General features: G+C 34.4%; 1 protein-coding gene across 2 annotated transcripts in view; it reads left to right on the top strand.

Moving 5' to 3' along the window:
- The window catches only part of TMPRSS15 (transmembrane serine protease 15), a gene marked incomplete at both ends in the record, with an annotated part of 135,126 nt that overhangs the window by 42,637 nt on the left and 71,048 nt on the right, over positions 1-21,441 (top strand). For both annotated transcript variants that reach the window (XM_079922843.1, XM_079922842.1), the window contains 5 exons: positions 6,674-6,814; positions 7,504-7,653; positions 16,849-16,954; positions 17,232-17,382; positions 19,919-20,054. In XM_079922843.1, coding sequence (XP_079778969.1) covers positions 6,674-6,814; positions 7,504-7,653; positions 16,849-16,954; positions 17,232-17,382; positions 19,919-20,054 — 684 coding nt within the window. The remainder of the gene's footprint in view (positions 1-6,673; positions 6,815-7,503; positions 7,654-16,848; positions 16,955-17,231; positions 17,383-19,918; positions 20,055-21,441) is intronic.

The raw sequence follows: 21,441 nt of genomic DNA, 5'->3' as shown, positions 1-21,441 counted from the left end.
GCTGTGTTAGTTTCTGCTGTACAACGAAGTGAATCAGCTATATGTATGCATATATCCCCTCCTTCTTGGACCTCCCTCCCATCCACCACCATCCCACCCATCTAGGTGATCACAGAGCACTGAGCTGAGCTCCCTGTGCTATACTGATGGTTCCCACTAGCTATCTATTTTACACATGGTAGTGTATTTATGTCAAACCTAATCTCCCAATTCATCCTGCCCTCTCCTTCCCCCACCCCCCATGTCCACACATCTGTTCTCTACATCTGTGTCTCTATTCCTGTCCTGGAAATAAGTTCATCTGTACTATTTTTTTAGATTCCACATATATGCATTAATATATGATATTTATTTTTCTCTTTCTGACTTACTTCACTCTGTATGACAGACTGTGAGTCCATCCACATCTCTGCAAATGACCTAATTTTGTTCCTTTATATGGCTGAGTAATATTCCACTGTATATATGTACCACATCTTCTTTATCCATTCATCTGCTGATGGGCACATTTAGGTTGTTTCCATGACCTGGCTATTGCAAATAGTGCTGCAATGAACACTGGGGTCCATGTGTCTTTTCGAATTATGGTTTTCTCCAGGTATATGGCCAGTAGTGGGATTGCTGGGTCATATGGTAGCTCTATTTTTAGTTTTTTAAGGAACGTCCATATTATTCTCCACAGTGGCTGTATCAATTTACATTCCCACAAACAGTGTAAGAGGGCTCCCTTTTCTCCACACTCTCTACAGCATTTATTGTTTGTAGATTTTTTGATGATGGCCATTCTGACCACTGGGAGTTGATACTTCATTGTAGTTTTGATTTGCATTTCTCTAATATTTAGTGATGTTGAGCATCTTTTCATGTGCCTCTTGACAATCTGTATGTCTTCTTTGGAGAAATGTCTACTTAGGTCTTACACCCATTTTTTGATTTTGAACTGAATATGAGCTTGTACTTTAAGTTACTGAAAGGAAAAAGAAAAACTGGTCCTGATTATAAAAATTAATAATTTAGTGCTCTGTGTAATCAAACTTCTTAGTAATAAATGATGTACTGTTTCACATGATTCTCTTCTAATTGATGTTTTAAAAATCATGTGGAATTCTACTATACTGTAAGTGTTGCTCCCCATTCAGCAAAATTCAAACAAACCCTAAAAACAGCTATTTTGCTTCAACAATGAATCTCTTCTTTTTCTATTTTTATTATGCACTCTGCTTCTCAGTCTCTTGAAGGACTATTACTAATAAAGTTGGTAAAACAATGAGTAGATCAGGATGTAGTCTCACTAAATGGAAGATGTGGATGGTATTGTTATTATGTAGCCATTTGTCATTATGGACATAGACACCAATGGGAACTGAGAAAGGGTAGGGAATGCTCTAATAATACATGTGTGACTACCCCACTTTATTCCATCTGGTCCCCAAATGAATAGACCTATTCATGATATCCAACAAAAGTAGGAGTGAAATTCCAGGAGGAAATAAAATAAGGATGAAGAAAAGAATGTGGCAGTGGAGTCCAGGGAATAACTAGTTTTCCTCACACATTTGAGGAATAGTCAATAGTCATCTTAGCAGAGCTAAGGTTACAAGTGACATCTCTTATTAACATGTATATAAAGCTGTATTTATTTTAATAATTTTGGATTTTAAATTGCACTTGTGAATAATGAAAATTAGATCCTATCGAATAAATGTTTTGATTGACTTATTGATTTGATAAATATTTAAGCATATGATAATAATAAGTACTTTTTATTGGGTGCTTTTAATATGACACACATCATACTGAGTACTCTTTGTGGCTATCCTTATTTAATATTTTCAATAAATCTACAAAGTATGCATTACAGGAGAAGAAAATGAGATCTAAGAAGTTAAATGACACAAGTCCACAAAGCTAGTTAGTGTTGGAGATAGAAATCAGACCCAGACCCTCCGACTTCAAACACAATGCATTTATTCATTGTGTTTTAAAAGCCCCAAGTACAAATATAATCATGAGTATACATAAAACAGATGAACTCATGGTAAATCATATTTGGCTTAAATAAATGGACCAGCCATTTCATAATCTACTTATTTCTGTAGTTGATAAATCTAGCTCCTTAAAATTATGTCAACATAAATATTTACATAGGTGGACAAATAAGCCAGTTCATATAAATTTCTCCAAGGGCTAATGTGATATTAATAATAAATTTTAGCATACTTTGATCACTTGCAATATGCAAAGTAGTGTTCTCAGCACTTTAACTCAAAGAAAAAAAATTCTCCCCTGAACCATATTACACAGGTGCTATTAGAATCTTTATTTTACAGATAAAAACTAAATTCATAGAGGTTAACTTCCCAAAAATGATAGGTGTATATTACCCTCATGTTCCCTTCTCTTCAGATACCATTTGCCTGAACGCTATTTTTACTTATTTTCACATGCTTAGAGCATCAGAAATACATAACTAAATCTTAGAATCATTATATATAGTGATGTCAATAATGCACAAATAATTATCATAAAAATGCAATAAACTAAATAGAAAATAGAAAAAATCTAAGAAAATGAATTTAAATTATAACAAATAGGTAGTTGTTTAATTTTTAAGGTCTTTTTGAAATATAAATGTATTTCAAAGTTTTTTAAATTAAATATTTTAATTTAAATTGAAAAAATATGAGAAATGGTATTAGCTGTTAAAATTGCTTTTAAAGTTTAAAATAATACCTTTTTTAAAGATATGTAAAAATGTCTTACCTCCAGCATCTAGCCCATGCCTGATATATTGTAAAAATTTAGTATTTGTTGATTTAAATTTAAACCAGCAGGTTTATATATCATGGTATTATAGTAGTTAATTAATGAATATCAGTAGCATTTCTTATAACTCTACAGTTATTTTGTTTTGTAACAATGCTGATACTTTCACTCTTGATTCAAAATCCCATCTTTTTTTCTAAATATTTTAGCAAGTTTCTTATTGTGAGAGATGTGTACACAATTACTTTTATTAAATTACAATTCAGAATAAAGATAATTATCTTTATCACGTGGAAAATATATAGATATTTTAATTAAATCAAGGAAAATAAGATTATGTAAAGGAATTATAAGAAAATAAAAGTATCCGGTACCATAAAATAGTTCTTATATACTTGATTAGGGGTAAGTTAGTATGAACAAATTTTAAAGGCATTTTTCAGTCATTTTTATATACAGTCATGATGTAAAAGTTCTCTGAATAGATTAACAGGATAGTAGTCAAAAATGTTTTCTTTAAACTGTAGTGATGAAGGTAAAATATTCAATTCATTGGTGGTAATAATTAACAGTACTGGGTATGGAAGTGGTAGAAGATGATAAATATGCTCCATTAATGCTTTATTCAAAAAATACATAGATATATTTATGTATCCTCAAAGAAAGACAACAGAAACAGCCTGTATGAGCACGCTGAAACCAATTTCAAGTTGACAAGCCAGGAAAATGCATTTCTGTGTGTGTAGTTGTTACACCATTCTTTATATCTGAAGTGCTTAGCTCTTCTTCTGTTCCCAAAGGACTATTAATAGCATACCCCCAGTATTGGAGCTTAGCAGTTTAAGGACATGTTTTTAAAACTGAATCACACAAAAGTGGGCATAGATATAGACGAAATTATATAATAAACATAGTGGATCTTCCTGAATTGTCAACTTATCCTACAACAAAAATAATCGTATTGTGGACACGGAATTAAATAATATATACAAACATTTTTCACAGTAAAACATTTTTATTAAAATTTGTGCTTTTATTAGAACACTTTCATGTAGTGTTAGAAGTACCCATCCATTCACTTCTGTTGATAGGGGTATGTTATATGGAAAAGTTTAACAAGCACTGGCTTAAGGTGTTGGACTTCCCAGAGGCTCTTGAAGATTCCTCAGTGATAGTCCCTGGAAAAATTAAGAGCTACTTCCTCAGTACTCCTATGGCATTTCTCTCATATCTATCAATTCCAAAGTAATTTTTTTATAATTCATTAACCTGAACTTTTCTAATAGGCTAAGAGGGGAACTTGGTTATTTCTTCTCCAGCATTTAGCACCATACTAAATTTATAGTGAGCACTCAATAAAATGTGTTGTCGATATTAGAAATCCTTTATAACACACAAAGAAGCTAATCTAACTGCAGAATTTCTTCTCTTATGAATAGGATAAAATAAATAGTTTTGAGCTAGATCTGTTGAATTATACTCTATGGAAAATCTGTTATCCTTGCCCATTGCCCTCATCTCAAATTTCCCTGAATTTTAATTATGCTTCCCAGCTTTCCTCTTTTGCAAAACTTATTCACCAGAGCCTTTATTGTTAGAAGACAAATGAGTTAATTCACACAAGTGTGGCTGCTTGGCAACTTTAATATCCATAGCAATATTGTTTTTTAGTAAAAGGCACTGGATTTTCTTAAGGAATTATTGCTTAAAAGTTTCTTGTGTCAGGTAGAGAAAAATCCAGGCTTTAGAAATTATTAGGAAATTATTTTTTTCTTTCAACTCCTGCCCTGACTCTTTTATGACTCTTTTATGTAGGCAAACTCTATTGCTATATTTACTCACATCTTAGTTCATGCATCCAAAAATTGATTAAAAGTTTCCCATGTCTGACACAATGACAGAGACTCAGAAAGCGTTAAGTGTAGTCTCTGCGTTTTCAGGGCTTACAATCCAGTTGAGCAGATCAAGGAATAATAGCTAGCATTCACTGAGCACTTACTATATACCAGTCACTCTATCATGTGGAAATTACTTATTTACTCCTTATCACAAATGTTTATGGAAGGTGTTATACCACAACAGAGGAAACTGAAGCACTGAGAAGTCTCATAAGACGTGGAGCCAGAAATGAATCTCATGCTGACTCTGGAGCCTCTGTTTTTAACCAGTGTCTTCTACTACCTTTGTGGATGCATAAGATAATATTCTCTCCACTGCATCTGTGGCTCTGGGACTCTTTCTAGTCACAACTTTAAGAATGTGATAAAAGATTTACAAAGCCTCAATAGATGCAAATGTTCTACACCATTTCTAGAAATTTATGTGTAACTCTGAAGCGTATTAATGAATCTCAGGACATAAACCCCAGACTGACTAGACTAGTACAATAACATTAGACAACATGGGAATCCAACACATCACAACCATGAAGGGTGCCATTGAACCAGTAGCCACATTCAGATCCTACCAGAAGCCATGCCCCCCCCCCAAACTCCATTGCTATAGAAAATAAAGAAAGAAAGAGAGGCAGATAGGTTTGAAGCAAAGTTTCTAGAATATTCACATGCTTTAAGCAACTAGACATTTATGGACTACAAAGATTTTAAATATGACAACCATTTGGGTTACACAGTTACATATGTTTGTAGAAGGAATCTAAATAACCAATGTAGTCCTTCATGAGAAAATACTGAAAGAATGAAATACAACTTTATTGCAGAAAAGAGTAAGATATAAATCAATGCTTATTCATGGCTTTCTTTCCATTAGATTTTCCTGAAATTATCATGCATGTAATCACATTTTTTCACTAATTTCTACATGATAAGCACAGAATTTTTCAGTAGTTTATGAAAGCATCTTTCTTCAGAACTCAATAATTAACAGTGGTGCTTTGTCTTCAATCTGCAAGTGAGATACCTTTCATAAACTTGAATCTGATACCCAGTTCAAACTGTCGAACTAAAATGTGAAGCCATTGCTTCCTATCCTTTTTTTTTCATTATCACTCCCACTAAGAAACTTTTAGACCTTTTTCTCCCCTAATTGCTCCCCATGAAATTTTAATATTTCAGATATTCTCTATACCTGTTTATGTACTGTACGGCTATCTTGGGCTTTATAAATTTAAAAACTAAGAATTTTTCTGTCCCTGAATACAAATTTTTACCACGTAGGTGGCAATATCACCCCCTTTGAGAATGTATGTGGTAAATAATAAATTTCTATAAAAGCAAATTTTATCTAACAATACTTTTTTTGGTAAATCACCATGTGAGTACTTCTTATTTCTCAAACACTATATTAACCCTTGAAAATAAAAAGGCTAGAAAGTTAATATCTTTTGTAGCTAGAATTAAAATGGAAAAGAGATAAGATCAATATCTGTAGAAACAATCCTTAAATTGTCTAGGATTATTTTGAGGTCCTACAGCTATATGGGTAGAAAGCTAAAGAAATACCCTTATTTCTACTATTGTGATTGAGTTTAGCCTCTGTTAGTGGGGCATGGGAAAAATGTGATAGAATCAAACTCATGTTTTGTTTTATAACTGTTTAACTTGTATGTTTCTTAGATTAATTTTTTCTGTAAAAGAATGGATCTTTTTTTATATGTGTTTACAGTGTATCTAACTAACAATTAAAAATGAAAATATAGTTTATCAAACCACAAATATATGTAATAATTTGAAACATTATTATTATAGGACAAGAGATATTTATTTTAAATAAATTAATTATAGGACTAATGCTTTTAGTTAAGAGTAGGATCAGATAAAAAGATTGATAGATCAATTGATAGATCAATAGATTGATTGATGAATGGATAGATGGATAGATGGACAGATCAATAGATAAGTGAATAGATATATATGTACATATAACAGTCATTCATTTTCTTTTGTAGCTTCTCTCTGGTCAAATAATCCTGGCACAATTAGGATTTTTTCCAATCAAGTTACTGCCACTTTTCTTATACAATCTGTTGAAAATGATTATATTGGCTTTAATGCAACATACACTGCATTTAACAGCAAAGTGCTTAATAGTAAGTATTGTTTATTCCTTAGCCTTTGAATCTTCAGGTGCTTTAATACTGTAATGGAATTTTAAAAGTAGCAGGACCTAATATTTTAGAACAGGGTCACTATCTGTTTCATTATGCAGGTTCTTTAATGAGTATCTCTTATGTATACCTTTCTCCAGTTGATACTTGCAAAGAAATGAGAAATTAGAAAACAGCTCACATTCTTCAAAACAATCAAATAACCAATTTGAGAAAAATTATAAATCAATAGGAAAATTAAACTTTTATATACTGCAAGTATTCAAAGCTTAAGAAATTAGCATAAAACTAATCTGAGAATGTTCCACATCAACCTAATTTTGACCAGAGTATTAAATTTAGTAAATAAATAGGGGGAGAAAAAAATTTGGGACAAAGTTTATGTGGGTAAGCCAACAGAGGTAAGATATAAAAATTAAAGAACAAGATGCTTGTCTTTGCTGAAGCCCTAATGGGGTATAAGAAACATAAGAACACAGTTGGCAACAAAATGATGTGGGTTTTTTTTTAACTAAATGGAATTAAACAATTAAAATGAATTTAAAAAATGATTTTGTGCATGCCACTTAATTATAAACTGTATGAGTTTACGTTATTTTCAATTCAATCTATTATAATTAGTCATATTGTTGACTACATTTGAAATATTTTATTATTTTTTTAATTTACAGATTATGAGAAAATCAACTGTAATTTTGAAGATGGCTTTTGTTTCTGGATCCAGGATCTAAATGATGACAATGAGTGGGAAAGGATTCAGGGAAACACCTTTCCTCCCTCTACTGGTCCGAATTTTGATCACACTTTTGGCAATGATTCAGGTATAATTCATATTTAATTCATAAACTAAAAGAAAAGTGTCATGCGCTGTTCTATAGTTCCAGACATGCAGGCCCAGCGGCCACGGCCCACAGGGCCAGCTGCTCCACGACATGTGGGATCTCCCCGGACCGGGGCACGAACCCGCGTCCCCTGCATCGGCAGGCGGACTCTCAACCACTGCACCACCAGGGAAGCCCCAGCTTTTCTTTTTTTTTTGATCATGGACTAATAAATGAATTTAAATGAAAACGGTAATCAAGTAGGCAAGTAAGAGTATTTCAAGAAATATATTTTTTACCCTATATATTCATGAAATGTTGAAAAGTACACAGAGGTCGTTAGAGACAAAGAGACTTGGGTTGTCACCCTAGATTTGCCACTTATTATTAACTAAGGGGACTTGTGGGAGGTAAATAACTGTTCTGAACTTTGGTCTACTCTGCCTTAATTTCCATTTTCTGATTGTTCATTGCTAGTGTATAGAAATGCAACTGATTTTATATGTTGATCTTGTACCCTGCAGCCTTGCTGAAACTGTTTATTAACTCTATTAGTTTTTTAAGAATTCTTTAGAATTTTCAATAGATCAAGATCATACCATTTTGAAATACAGATAAAAAGGCAGGTTTACTTCTTCTGATAAGCTTTCTTAGTCCGTCAGGGCTTCCATAACTAAATACCACAGACTGGTTATCCTAAACAATCAATATTTATTTTTCAAAGTTCTGGAGACTGGAAGTCTGAGGTCAGGATGCAAGCATGGTATGGTTCCAATGAGAGCCCTCCTTTGGTTCATGGACACCAGCCTCCTTACTGTAATCTCACATAACAGAGAGAGAGAACATAAGAGAGAGCTCTCTCCTGTCTCTTCTTATAAGATCACTTATATTGACACCATCATGAGGCCTCCACATTCTTGACCTAATTATATCCCAAAGGACCTATCTCCAATATCATCACATTGGGGTTTAGGATTTCAACGTATGGGGTTGGGGGGGACAACCATTCAGTCCATAGCAGAAAAACTATGGAAGAGCTGATTCTAAAGCATGGTCCCAAGGGAAAAGTGGTGTTTTTGTAGGTATATTTTTCACATGAGTGGGATATTAGAAATGGATTTCAGGTGGAGACATTAACATTGAGACAATAAAATTTGAGAAGACCAGAACTTATTGGGAATTATCAGGAGATAAGGAACTCATAGTGAGAAGACCAACCATGTAAACCTTGGAAGCATGTATTCATAATACTAAATACAATCTAATTACAAATCTAGAAGTAATATGGATCTTACAAGGTAAGGAAAAGGACAGAATAGAAATTCATACATTTAGATAATTTTCTTAGACAAAATCTATCCTATAGTATCTCTTTTTACCAATGAGAATTCAATTCAATTCAAAGAACACATATTAAAACCTCTCTCTAACCAGGTATGGTTCTAGGCATTGAGGACACAGATCACACATCACCATTTCTACAAAGTCTTTCTGGAGCCTCCAAGTTAAAATCTTCCTTTCCGTTAAACATCAAAGCACCTCTTTTGTTTTTCCTATTACATGGCCTTATATCTGCTTACTTATTTGTTTCTTTCCAACACAGTATTCTCTTCAGGAACAAGAACCTTGTCTTTTTCATCTTTGAATTGCTAGTGTATTCTCAGTGCCTGAATCTAACATGTAAAATTATTTTTAAATATATGGATGAATGTCTATAACTTTTATTCAGTAAGTCATTTCTAAATAAGTGATTGACTACATGAAATTGCTTATAACATAATAATAGCTTGAGCACATATGCATTGTAATTTATTATTAATAGCCCCTTATATTACAAAGATCAATATCCTTGTTTTTATAACCTGAAAAGTAAATGGCTTGAGTTAATGTCAATTGTGAATGACATCTAGTAAGGGTACATTAAAAAGTTATTTTTTTCATGGTAGAAATGTATCTGAGTAATCCTGATTCCTTAGAAAATACATCCTCAGAATAATAAAATACAGTTCATCATACTACTTCAAATTGAAAGTATTTCTTAATAAAATGTGCCTAATTTTAATCTATTTCCCTACGAAATCATTGAAAGTTCCTCTCAGTGTGTTTATTCATTCCTTTATTTAAGAAGTATTTTTTGAAGCCAGGCCTTATTCAAGGCCTCAGAATGTATCTGTGAATATAAAAAAAGATTTTCTGCTCTCGTGGAACACATATTTTAGCAAAGAAAAACAGAAAATAAGCAATATGCATAACAAGTCATTACATTTTGGGGGTCTGTTTAATGTGAATGAGTACTCTGGGAAAATACAGAGCTTAGTAAGGTCAGTGAGGAGGGCAGGTGTTAAGGTGCTTTTGCAAATTAAAATAGAGTCATCAGTTCGGGTCTCATTGAAATAGTAAGTGACAATTGAATCAAAACTTCCAAGGAATGGAAAGAATTAGCCATATAGATTATTCCAGACAGAGGAAACAAGCAGAGTAAAGGTTCTAAAGGGAGTGTGCCTGACGTGCTTGAAGAAAGGCCAGGAAACCAGCATGGCTGAGATGGAATCAATAGGGACAGTAGGGCCTAGATAATAACAGGTCTTCCATGGCTTTGGCTTTTTCCCCAGTGAAATTAGGAACTATTGAAGTTTAAGTGTAGGAATGAGAGAATTCACACTGGCTGGTAGAATATTTTATGGCAGGGCAAGGTGTTGTCAGAGAGACCAGTGAAAGGCTATCACCTAATCCAGAAAAGAGGCCATGGGACTCTCAGATATGGTGAGAAGAGGTCAGATTCTGGATATAATCTGAAAGTAAAGTTAACAGGATCCTGCTAAACTCGTTACTAGTGTGGACCTATAGACAAAAAATGTGCACTGCATAGATGGCCAATCTCATTAGACCTACATGTTTAATACTGAAAATTATGACATGTATCATCTCATACATAATTTTTCTCTTCTGAATAAGTGATTTCCAGAACCTGATCCTCTATGGATAAATTAGTAATCTCCACAGCTGAAGACTAACCCCAAGTGATAATCACCCAACCCTCTAAAGAATCCTGACCTAAAACAGTCAAATAATTTGACCAATTTTTTTCCTTAACTTTAATAAAAAAAAAAATGTCTCTACCACACTTGGACAAGGGTAGTTAGAGGAAAGTGCAGAAAGCATTTATATCTACGGACTATGGCAGATAGCTTTTACGTAGCTGAAATCTTTGATGTTCAAATTATCATTTTCTCCTTTTATGTCATCATAATAAGAGAGAAAAATAATTCCACTGATATTTGAACACTATAAGTACGTTACAGGAGAAAAATGGTTTCAGCTTGCCAACAGATTAAATAACGAAAGAAATAAAATGAAACTGACCAAAGTGAAAGAGGTTGAATGTCAGGTAGAGGTTTTAAATAGTTGGGTTGGAAATGGAGTCTCAGGAGAAGTCGTGTAGCAGGAGTTATTTAAAATGAGATGAGTTAGAGCAGTTCAGAGCCCACCAGAGGCAGCACTGTAATGAGAATGGATGAGAGGCCTTAATAGGTCCTTTCCAACTCTCATACCAGTGATTTCATAAACTACCAGTCATTCCCCCACAAGGGGCATTTTTCTTCCAGCCTGCTTTTTTATGTGTCAGAACATTCTGCCTCTGAGATGGAAGGGAATTAAATCTCTCCCGCTGTTCCTCTTACCCATGAAGGTTTTTTTAGTTTTTTACCTTCACTTTAAATCACAGGAAAGTCTCTATGAAACAGATAAACTTTGAATTAACATTGCTTTAGGGAAGAACATCCAAGTCCCTTAACTTCTGAAGAAGTTTCTCCTAGTGGAGCACCGACTCCTGAATCTCTGTTTTTTCAATGCTCAGTTTCTCTGTACTTCTCAGAAACAAAGGGAATTGGCGGAGACGGTGGCCCTGATACAGGGCAGCATCTTGGGATGCTCAGCAGTGGCCTGTTTTTTCAGAACGTTCAGGGAAAATGAGGTTAGTAACATGTGAAAACTTAAGAAATGGAAGAGTCACAAAAGAGCTAGTGGAGCCAAAGAAAACATTTTTTATTGGCCTTTCTTGGTGAAATCATAATTTTTCTAACACCTGGGGGCTAGCATAGTGTCGTAGTAAAGATCATTAAAATAGAGACCCTGATATCATAGCTAGGTTTAAATTTGAGCTCTGCCATTTAGACAAGTTATCTATCTACTATCTCAGTTCCTTCATCTGGAAAGTGGGTCAATGATAATAGAACCTGACTTTGGAGGCATGTTATGAACATTAAATTAGTATGTTGGAAAAAAAACTTAGGAAAATACCTGGCATATGAAAAATGCTTTATAAATGTTAGGTATTATAACTATTTTCTTTTCATGCCACAGATGTATTCAACAGAAACAAATTGGCTGTGATATTGTTCTAAATACTATTGTTCAATTTTCAAAAGTATATTAAGTCTTTTGGATAAGTCTTTTACTTAGCTTATAACCTTATTCTAAAATAAGTAGAATTTTAGTGTTTCAAAGTAAAATTGTCCTTATTTCCTTATCTTTCCTGTGATGTTGAATTTCAGAAAATAATATTACTCTTTAATATTGATAGAATCTGACTGAATTTGCACCATTCTCCAATCTAAACCTTTCAATATTTATCTACCAGATTCAATTAACTTTATATGCACCCACAAACTCACAAAGTGCTTTATATAAGCTTATTTTCTTCTTGAGAGGGACCTCCAAGTTTCCAGAAGATCCTGCCATCTCTGCAGTTTCTGCTGTCTCTACGTCAGCATCAGCACATGCCCAGCACTTCTTTTTATTTGGGCTGTTGGAGGCAGAGGTTAGGTTCAGTTCATAGAGAAATAAGCAGAAAAAGAGATAGGTAGAAGTTGTAAGAGAAACCTTATGGCTCACAGAGAAGTCTCACTGAATGCTTAAATTACAAAATGTTCTGGGTTTGAAGCTGACTCTGTGATTAATTCCAAGAGCTCTCAAAGATATTTCAAGAAAGCTGATGGAGATGCAAGAGAGAGAAGATATGGGAACATATGTATATGTATAACTGATTCACTTTGTTATAAAGCAGAAACTAACACATTATTGTAAAGCAATTATACCCCAATAAAGATGTAAAAAAAAAAAAGGAATTATCATTTAACCATATAATTCCCCATATGGTTATGGAAAATATCTATTTAATCATTTATTTTGTGCAGTACTTTAATAAATTAAAAAAGCCAGTCGAATTAGTGTAACAAGAACATATTAAACAGTATTCAGCTAATCCATATAGAGGATTCAAAAATGTACCTTGTCTTTCTTTTTGCCAAATTTCTAGTAAGTTTTAAAAGTCACATGTAAACATAAATACAATACACAACGGAATACACTAAGTGACATCAGGGAAGTACAAGTGCAACTGAGAATTCCAAAGGAGGGGTTATATCTAGTTGGAAAGACCAAGAAGGGTTTTCTGAAGGAGATGTTAATTTGATTTAAATGACCTCAAAAAATTTGTAGGATACTGACAGGTACAATTGTAAGGAAAATTAAAAGGACAGGAAAACAGAAACAAAAACCCCAAGAGTTATAAAATTTCTCGGTGATGGAAAAATTAAAATAATCTAGTTTTGTAGAAGTGCTGCATGTCAATATTAATACATGAATTATAAGAACTATGGCTAGAAAAGGATAGTGAAGTCAAAGCACAGAGGCCTCAAACATCACAGTGAATTTGTTGGTTTAGTAGGAAACAAAGAGATGGTGAAAAATGTTGAATAGGGACAGATTAGATTGTACAGAAGGAAGCATTATTTAACAATGATGTAAGTGATGAAGAATTCTCACGGGGAGTCAGAGTACTACGAGACACACTTGGAAAAAGATAGTGACTATGATGGGATGACTTAAGTCTTAGTCCCAAGTTTTATGATGTTCCTACTCCTCCACCTGGTGAAATACTGCAGCAGAAATATTGTGTGGACTTCTAGTTTCCATACTCTGAGTTGGTTCTGAGTAGAACCAACTGGATGTACAACTATTGAGAATTTATCAGATGAAGAATCAAACTGAAATTGCGCCATATTAAAATCATTGAAGGGAAAAAGGACCGATAATCTTGAGAAGACCAAGAGAGTCATTATACTGGCCTTTACATATTTGTAGAGCTACCATAAATTCACCTTATCCTAATGAGCCCAGGAGGCAAAACTGGAAATAATAGGTGCACAATAACTTATTCTTAAAAATGAGATGAATTTTCTAATCATGTTGAAATGGAATGGGCTGCCTTGAAATGCAATGATTCCTGCTGCATTTGATATATGTTAAACAGACATCAAGTGACCCCCATAGGCAAAATGTTGTGGATGAAATTTAAGGACAGTGGGTAGTTAGACTAAGTAAATTTTTATGTCAATTATAATTCTGTACTTTTGAAATTCATAATTTTATGAAGAATTTCCTTCCTCTTCTAATCTGTTAACTAAAGAATTTAGCTTATTTCATAGGAATAATAATTTATCATTTTACTTTATTCAAAAATGCACAATTCTATCTGATACTTAGTGTATTGTGTTTTTTTAATTTATTTATGCAAAATTCATAAGGTATTACAGTCCACATAATTAATTTTTTATCTGAACCATGATACAAAGCTCATAACATCACGATACCTTAATTGGACGGAAAACCCCAAGTTTATTACTGTTTAATGGGTAAACAGTAAATTCAAAATATTTCTAATTATAACTAATTGATTGTGAACATGGCCAAACATAAATAGGAGCATGATGTGTGTTTAAGTTATATAATTGCTTCTAACTAGAAATATTTCTGAATAGCGTAACCATTTCAGTACTTATTCATGGCATTCAGTGGCATTTTAATTATTTCCTCTAGAACTATACTCTAAGCAACTCAAAAGGGACTTGGAGTTGGACATTTAGAGAGTCGATTCTGGAATATGTCTTCTGTATCTATACTACTTTTTATTGGGTTGAATAATTGAACACTAACTACATGGCTAAAATAAGTACTCATGAAATATCACAGCAATATACAAAGTGTGAGTAGTATGTTAATACTATAAAATATTAAATACACATTCATTTCTATTTTACCTTTTGTAATCTAAATCCAATGATGTGCATATATTACATTTAGTAAGATATTTGATGATGATTTCACCTTGATAAAATACTCATTCTGAATAATTTTTGCCTCATTGATCTAAATATGCATTGATATATCTATTGGCAGTTCTATTAGCATTTTTCTTTGTGTCTTGTCCTTACTCCACATGCTATAAATAAATGGGTCTGAATTTTATACATAGCATTGACTATAAAAATTTCTATATAAAACGTTTGTGGTTCAAAGGATACCATCAGAAAATTTTTAAAATAACCCACAGAATGGGATAAACTATTAGAAAGTTTTATGTTTTGATCAAATATTTGAAAATCATATTCCCTGGTGAGGGAATTTTATCCAGAATATAGAAAGAACTCTCAAAACTCAATAATAGAGACAAATAATGGCCAAAGGATTTGAACACTTCTCCAAAGAAGATATATGAATGGCCAATGACATAAAAGGATTCTGAACATCATTAAATTAAACATCATTAAATTAGTCATTAGGTACATACAAATCAAAACTACAATTTGTTACTTTTCACATCTACTAAGATGGCTATAATCAAAAAAACAGACAATAACAAGGGTTACCTCATATTCATATACTACTGGTGGGAATGTAAAATGGTATGGTCACTCTGGAAAAGTCTTGTAGTTCCTTGAAAGGTTAAACATAGAGTTTAACATTATTAATACAGTTAAATACATGACCCTGCAATTCTACTCCCCAGTACATACTCAAGAGAAATGAAAATGAGCACCTTCATAAAAACAAGTTGATAGCAGCATTACTCAAAATATCCAGAAAAGCAGAAACAACTTAAATGTCCTCTACCTGGTGAATGGATAAATTTTACAATGTGATATATGCCTACAATGGAATGTTATCCTGCCATAAAAGGTAATGAAGCACTAGTACATTAGAACCTGGAGGAACCTTGAAAACACTAACTAAATAAAAGAAGTCATTCACAAAAGACCATATGTTGCATGGTTTCATTTACACGAACTCTTCAGAATAGGCAAGTCTACAGGTTTAGATTAGTAGATTAGTGGCTGCAAGAGGCTGGAAGAAGGGTGACAGGAATGGGGAGTGCCTGCAATTGGGCATGGGTTTCTTTTTGGAATTATGAAAATGTCCTAAAAAAACCACTTCTGTTTGAAAGCACATGAGAGAAGATGATTGCTTTCAAATAATCACTAAATTTCAGCATTTCATAAAAAATTACATTCCAATAAAATTAAATTTATACGATATTTCATTTGCTTTACATCATATTTGGTTTCATGATTCCTGCTTTCTGTCATAATACATGAGCTGCAGACTAAAAATAAAAAAATTAAATCTGTCTAAGGAAACGTTCAAGAGATCTCATCCCAACAACTCTTCCCACACTTCAGATGACTCAAATCATTGGCTGCAAGAATGAATTCCAGACCAGAAAGCACTTTATACAGTGGCTTGAGCTACTTAGAAAGCTCTTATGTGGATTAGCATGTTTCCTGCTCCTCTGTGATCTAACTAGTTATCATTCAAAGGAATATGGAAGATAAGACCGTTGTAAAATCAGGTCACTTCTTATTTAGAGAAACACAGTATAGGCGATGGAATAAAAAACTGACCTTCTTTGAAACACTTAACTTTGCCTTCGAATTTGTACTTAACTACTTGCCTATATCATGCGTTAGTCCACTAGCATAACTTAATATCTTAATGGACTGATTGTTTCTAAAGGAGTGAATTAATCAAAACATCTAATAAATTGGAATTAAAGTGGTATTTGGACATAATAATATGATGAAACAGTCACATGGACTCATAGTAACTCAGACTTTGATATATCCTTCCAATTGAAGGCTATTGGGAAGTCCAGAGTTGAGAAGTGATTTTCTTAAATAACAATTGGTTATGGAAGCTGTCTTCTGGCTTCCAGTCCATTGTCCTTTCCACTGTACCTAAATACATTTCCTTATATTTTCATCTTAAAGTTGTGCTTTCCTGCTTATGAATGATATAGCTCACACAACAAATATGCTAATAGTTAAGTGAAGTAAACAATTTTTGTTGTTTTTACAGGATTTTACATTTCCACCCCAACTGGACCAGGAGGGAGACGAGAAAGAGTAGGACTTTTAAGTCTCCTTTTAGACCCCACTTTGGAACCAGTCTGCCTTAGTTTCTGGTATGTTATAAACACATATTAAGTAACATCTTATTTAATGAGTAACGTTGCCAGGCTCAAATTTTACTAAGGTGTTGTCCCAAGTTTTAATGTATTAGTCATTACTTTTCCAGCTGATAAAGTAGCAAAATACTGGGAAACTCCCTCCTTTTCTCTAGCAACTCCCTCATCCAAGATAAAAGGGGGTATTTGAGTTTAGAAGGGTTTAGAAGAACCCTAAAATATATATATTCTAATGTTGTAGGAATCCATTCATTTTTGCTTGCTTCCAAACTAGGTATTATATGTATGGTGAAAATGTCTATAAACTAAGCATTAATATCAGCAGTGACCAAAACATGGAGAAGACAATTTTCCAAAAGGAAGGAAATTATGGAGAAAATTGGAACTATGGACAAGTAACATTAAATGAGACAGTGGAATTTAAGGTTGGCAAAACGCTTTATAATCATGTATTTGTATTATAAAAATGGTGGTACAATTACAGTTTATGGTGATATGGTGAAAAAATTAATTTACTTTCTGGGTATAGCCAAGTCACCCTACTTTCCTAATCTTCCTCCTTTATTATCTTTGAGTGCCTCTATTTTCAATTATTCATTGACTTATTAAAAACCATTTACTGAGGAACGATTTACTACATGAAAGTACTACTTATAATGAGCCATAAAAGTCATAGAAACTTTGAAGGATATTTCAGCTTTCTTCAGCAACTTTCTAGCACAAGCCAACCGTGTTTTCCTATGTCCCCTGCCTAACTAGGTCTTGCAACTTTTCACATACACCACCTAGATTAGCCCTGCACTTTTCTAGGGAATCATCTTTTCCTGTTAGAACATCCATCCCACCAGAATCCATCCACCCTGCCCCACTTAATCGCATATCTTTCCTTTAGAAACAAATTCTATGAGCCGTCTCATTGGGAAGTCTCTGATCATTTATTTTACATTAGGGTGAATTAATTTTTCATGTAACAACTTCTCGTGTTTTTTCCTAAGGGTGTTTGCAAGTAAAATGTAGGATAGGGGCTTCCGTGGTGGCGCAGTGGTTCAGAATCTGCCTGCCAATGCAGGGGACACGGGTTCAAGCCCTGATCTGGGAAGATCCCACATGCCCAGGAGCAATTAAGCCCATGCACTACAACTATGGAGCCTGCACTCTAGAGCCTGCAAGCCACAACTATTGAAGCCCACACACCTAGAGCCTGTGCTCCACAACAAGAGAAGCCACCCAATGAGAAGCCCACGCATCACAAGGAAGAGTAGCCCCCGCTCGCCACAACTAGAGAAAGCCTGTGTGCAGGAATGAAGACCCAATGTAGCCAAAAATTAATAAATTAATTTAAAAAAATAAAATGTAGGCTAATACAGGCTAATCGTTTGACCAAATTAACAATGTTTTAGTTGGGTAATTTCAGACAAGAGAATGTAACTTTCAGAAGATATATATTTGGACAGACACCATCATCAGTGAAGTTTCAGTGCTTTCCTGTGACTTGAAAAAAGGCAGGAGATAATCAATGACCCTCATCTGTATTCCTCCCATCTTTCTTTTTTTCTTCCTTTCCTTTTTCCTTATCCTCTTTCTTCTGATTCTATACTTCTGTGACGTTTTCTTCTCCACCTTTGTTTTCTGATAATTCAAGGAAGGGTTAAGGAAAATGGAACATGAAGGAACAAAGAGATGGCAGAATCAGGGAGCTAAGTATTTTAGTGACCAAATCTGGCTCAACTCACCAAGCGTTTCTTAAAAGTAATTAAAAGGGGGCTTCCCTGGTGGCGCAGTTGTTGAGAGTCCGCCTGCCAATGCAGGGGACATGGGTTCGTGCCCCGATCCGCAAAGATCCCACATACTGCGGAGCGGCTGGGCCCGTGAGCCATGGCCGCTGAGCCTGCGCGTCCGGAACCTGTGCTCCGCAACGGGAAAGGCCACAACAGTGAGACGCCCGCGTACCGCAAAAAAAAAACAAAGTAATAAAACTGCATCCACTTTTTCAAAGTTAGTTCATCAGGCAGTGTGAGAGCACCAAGTTCTACAGATATTTGCACGTTGGCTTTGCCACTTTGTTGTGAAATCTTGAACAAGTTACTTTAGTATCTTTGACATTCTGCTTGTGCATACATAAAAGGGAGAGGACAATTATTTGGAACAGTGTCTATCATGAAGTAGGTGGAATGAATGAACAAATGAGTGAATGGATGACTGTACATTAGTGTTGGGAAAAGTAAAAGAGATAATGTATACAATGTGCCTTGCACAGTAATTAGCATATCAGGTATTCAGTTTATGTCTTTCCTTTCCCAGACAGGAGAGGATTCAGGAAAGTCCAGTTAAAAATACCCACTGTTCTTAAGAACCTAATATGTTTCATCTGACCACTGGACATTTCTCCCAAGTCTGAGTTGGTGTCCTCTGAGCATCACCCTCACAATATATCCCACACCAGCTTCCTGGGTAAAAACTATGACCAGTACCAGCTGTCCCTGAACAACTATATCATACTCATATTTTCTCTTGTTTCCTTCTCTCATTTAAATTATCTAATCAGTGTGTCTTCTCTTCAAGATTGTATGCTCTAAGAAGGCAGACAGCTACTCGGATTTTTAATATTGTTAGGGAACAAACCTAGAATAAGATTGATCTCCCCTGCCAGATGATGTGTATATGTGACGGAGTGGAATGGAGTATGACAATATCACGAAAGAAAGAGCTAGAGACAGAAACTGTGACAATGTTGCCTAACAAAGAAAGAAGACACTAGTGAAAATTTAGACTAGTATGAGCACATAATAGGAAGCTGGGCTCAGCTGAAGGACACTGAAAAGCAATATTTCACTTTGCGGTAACTTGTCCACATTTACTTGGGCATGGCAGTATTGATTCTCCAGAGAATACTGGGCCACAAGAAGAATCAATGAGAAAAGATTAAAGCAGAATTGTTTTATGTGCCTCTATGAATTATAGGTTGCTTTTAATGCATTTAAAAACCAGTTCCTGAGTGATATAGCATTGGATGACATTAGCCTAACATATGGGATTTGCAATGTGAGTCTTTATCCAGAACCAACTTTGGTCCCAACTCCTCTGCCAGAACTTCCTAGTAAGTAACCTTAACATGTATTTTTCCTAATTATGTTATTACTATTTTCAGGTAGATCTCTCTCTGACTTACATTTTTATTATCTTTCCCTAGTATTATTATTTTCACTGAAAATCAAAACCTTTAAAATATAAGTAAAATGGATACTAGTAAAATATTACATATTATATAAAAATTCACAATGAAATTACTTTGTTATGCATCATGTTTATGATAATTTTACTAAATTTTCATTTTTGATAATAATCAAAGTGCTTATTTCTATTTTGTTTTCAACTTAATACAAACTAATGCTGTATTAGCCATGTAGCATGGCCTATAGTCTTTTGGGAAGAAGCCTTAAGATTCTCATAGCCTTCTTATGAGAGTGACGTTAAAATCTCAAGAGGAGTTTACTTAAGGCTGAAACCCACCAAGCCTATTTTCAGAATAATTTAACATAATGATTCGGTCTGGACTTTGAATATACCTAGATCACACAAAAGATTTTTGTCCTGTCATGGTGCCTTTTTGTAAGGCCTTGCAAGAGCAATGCCCAGGATTTCCAATGTGCTATGGAATCTTTTATCTCAAAGGAACAAAACGGAGCCTGTATCTACCTGTGCTCTTAAATTTGAAACATGACATTTCAGAAGCAAAAGGTACATTATCAACCATCTTATTAGGCCAAAGGAGACAATAACTTCATACCACTTTCAGACTATGGGATCTGACCAAAATAAACAAACAAATGAAATGTGTGTGTGTGTGTGTGTGTGTGTAGTGATAAATGATATGGAACAATCATTACCTATTGTCCCTCTATTGGGATGTTTTCACTACATTGTAGTTTTGATGCAAAAACATCCCTTTTGTTTTTGGATTATGGTGGTAGGAAGCTCATCTAGCTGTACAGCTTTGCTTGTGTTGAACCTCATAGATGTTTTTGTTTTATCATAAAACACAGCACTTTTTCCATTTCCCCTTTTGTGCCAAGCACACTTGAAATTCTAACCATATTCACATCAGCAAATCAGGTGGCAACCTATCCAAATTTGATTTTACTTCAAAAATTATATATTTTTATGCTTCTAATTTTGTTGTTGTTTGTTTGTTTGTTTGTTTGGCGGTACGCGGGCCTCTCACTGTTGTGGCCTCTCCCGTTGCGGAGCACAGGCTCCGGACGCGCAGGCTCAGTGGCCATGGCTCACGGGCCCAGCCGCTCCGCGGCATGTGGGATCTTCCTGGACGGGGGCACGAACCCGTGTCACCTGCGTCAGCAGGCGGACTCTCAACCACTGCGCCACCTATGCTTCTAATCTTTAAGTTAAACAAAAACTGACTTTTCAGATGAGTTTCTTTAACAACTCAAAAGCTTTAAAGACAAATGACTGGCATTTGAGAATGT

The sequence above is a fragment of the Stenella coeruleoalba genome (genome assembly GCF_951394435.1).
Source record: "Stenella coeruleoalba genome assembly, chromosome: 5".
NCBI classification, from domain to species: domain Eukaryota; kingdom Metazoa; phylum Chordata; class Mammalia; order Artiodactyla; family Delphinidae; genus Stenella; species Stenella coeruleoalba.
This window is presented reverse-complemented; position numbering and strand designations above follow the sequence as displayed.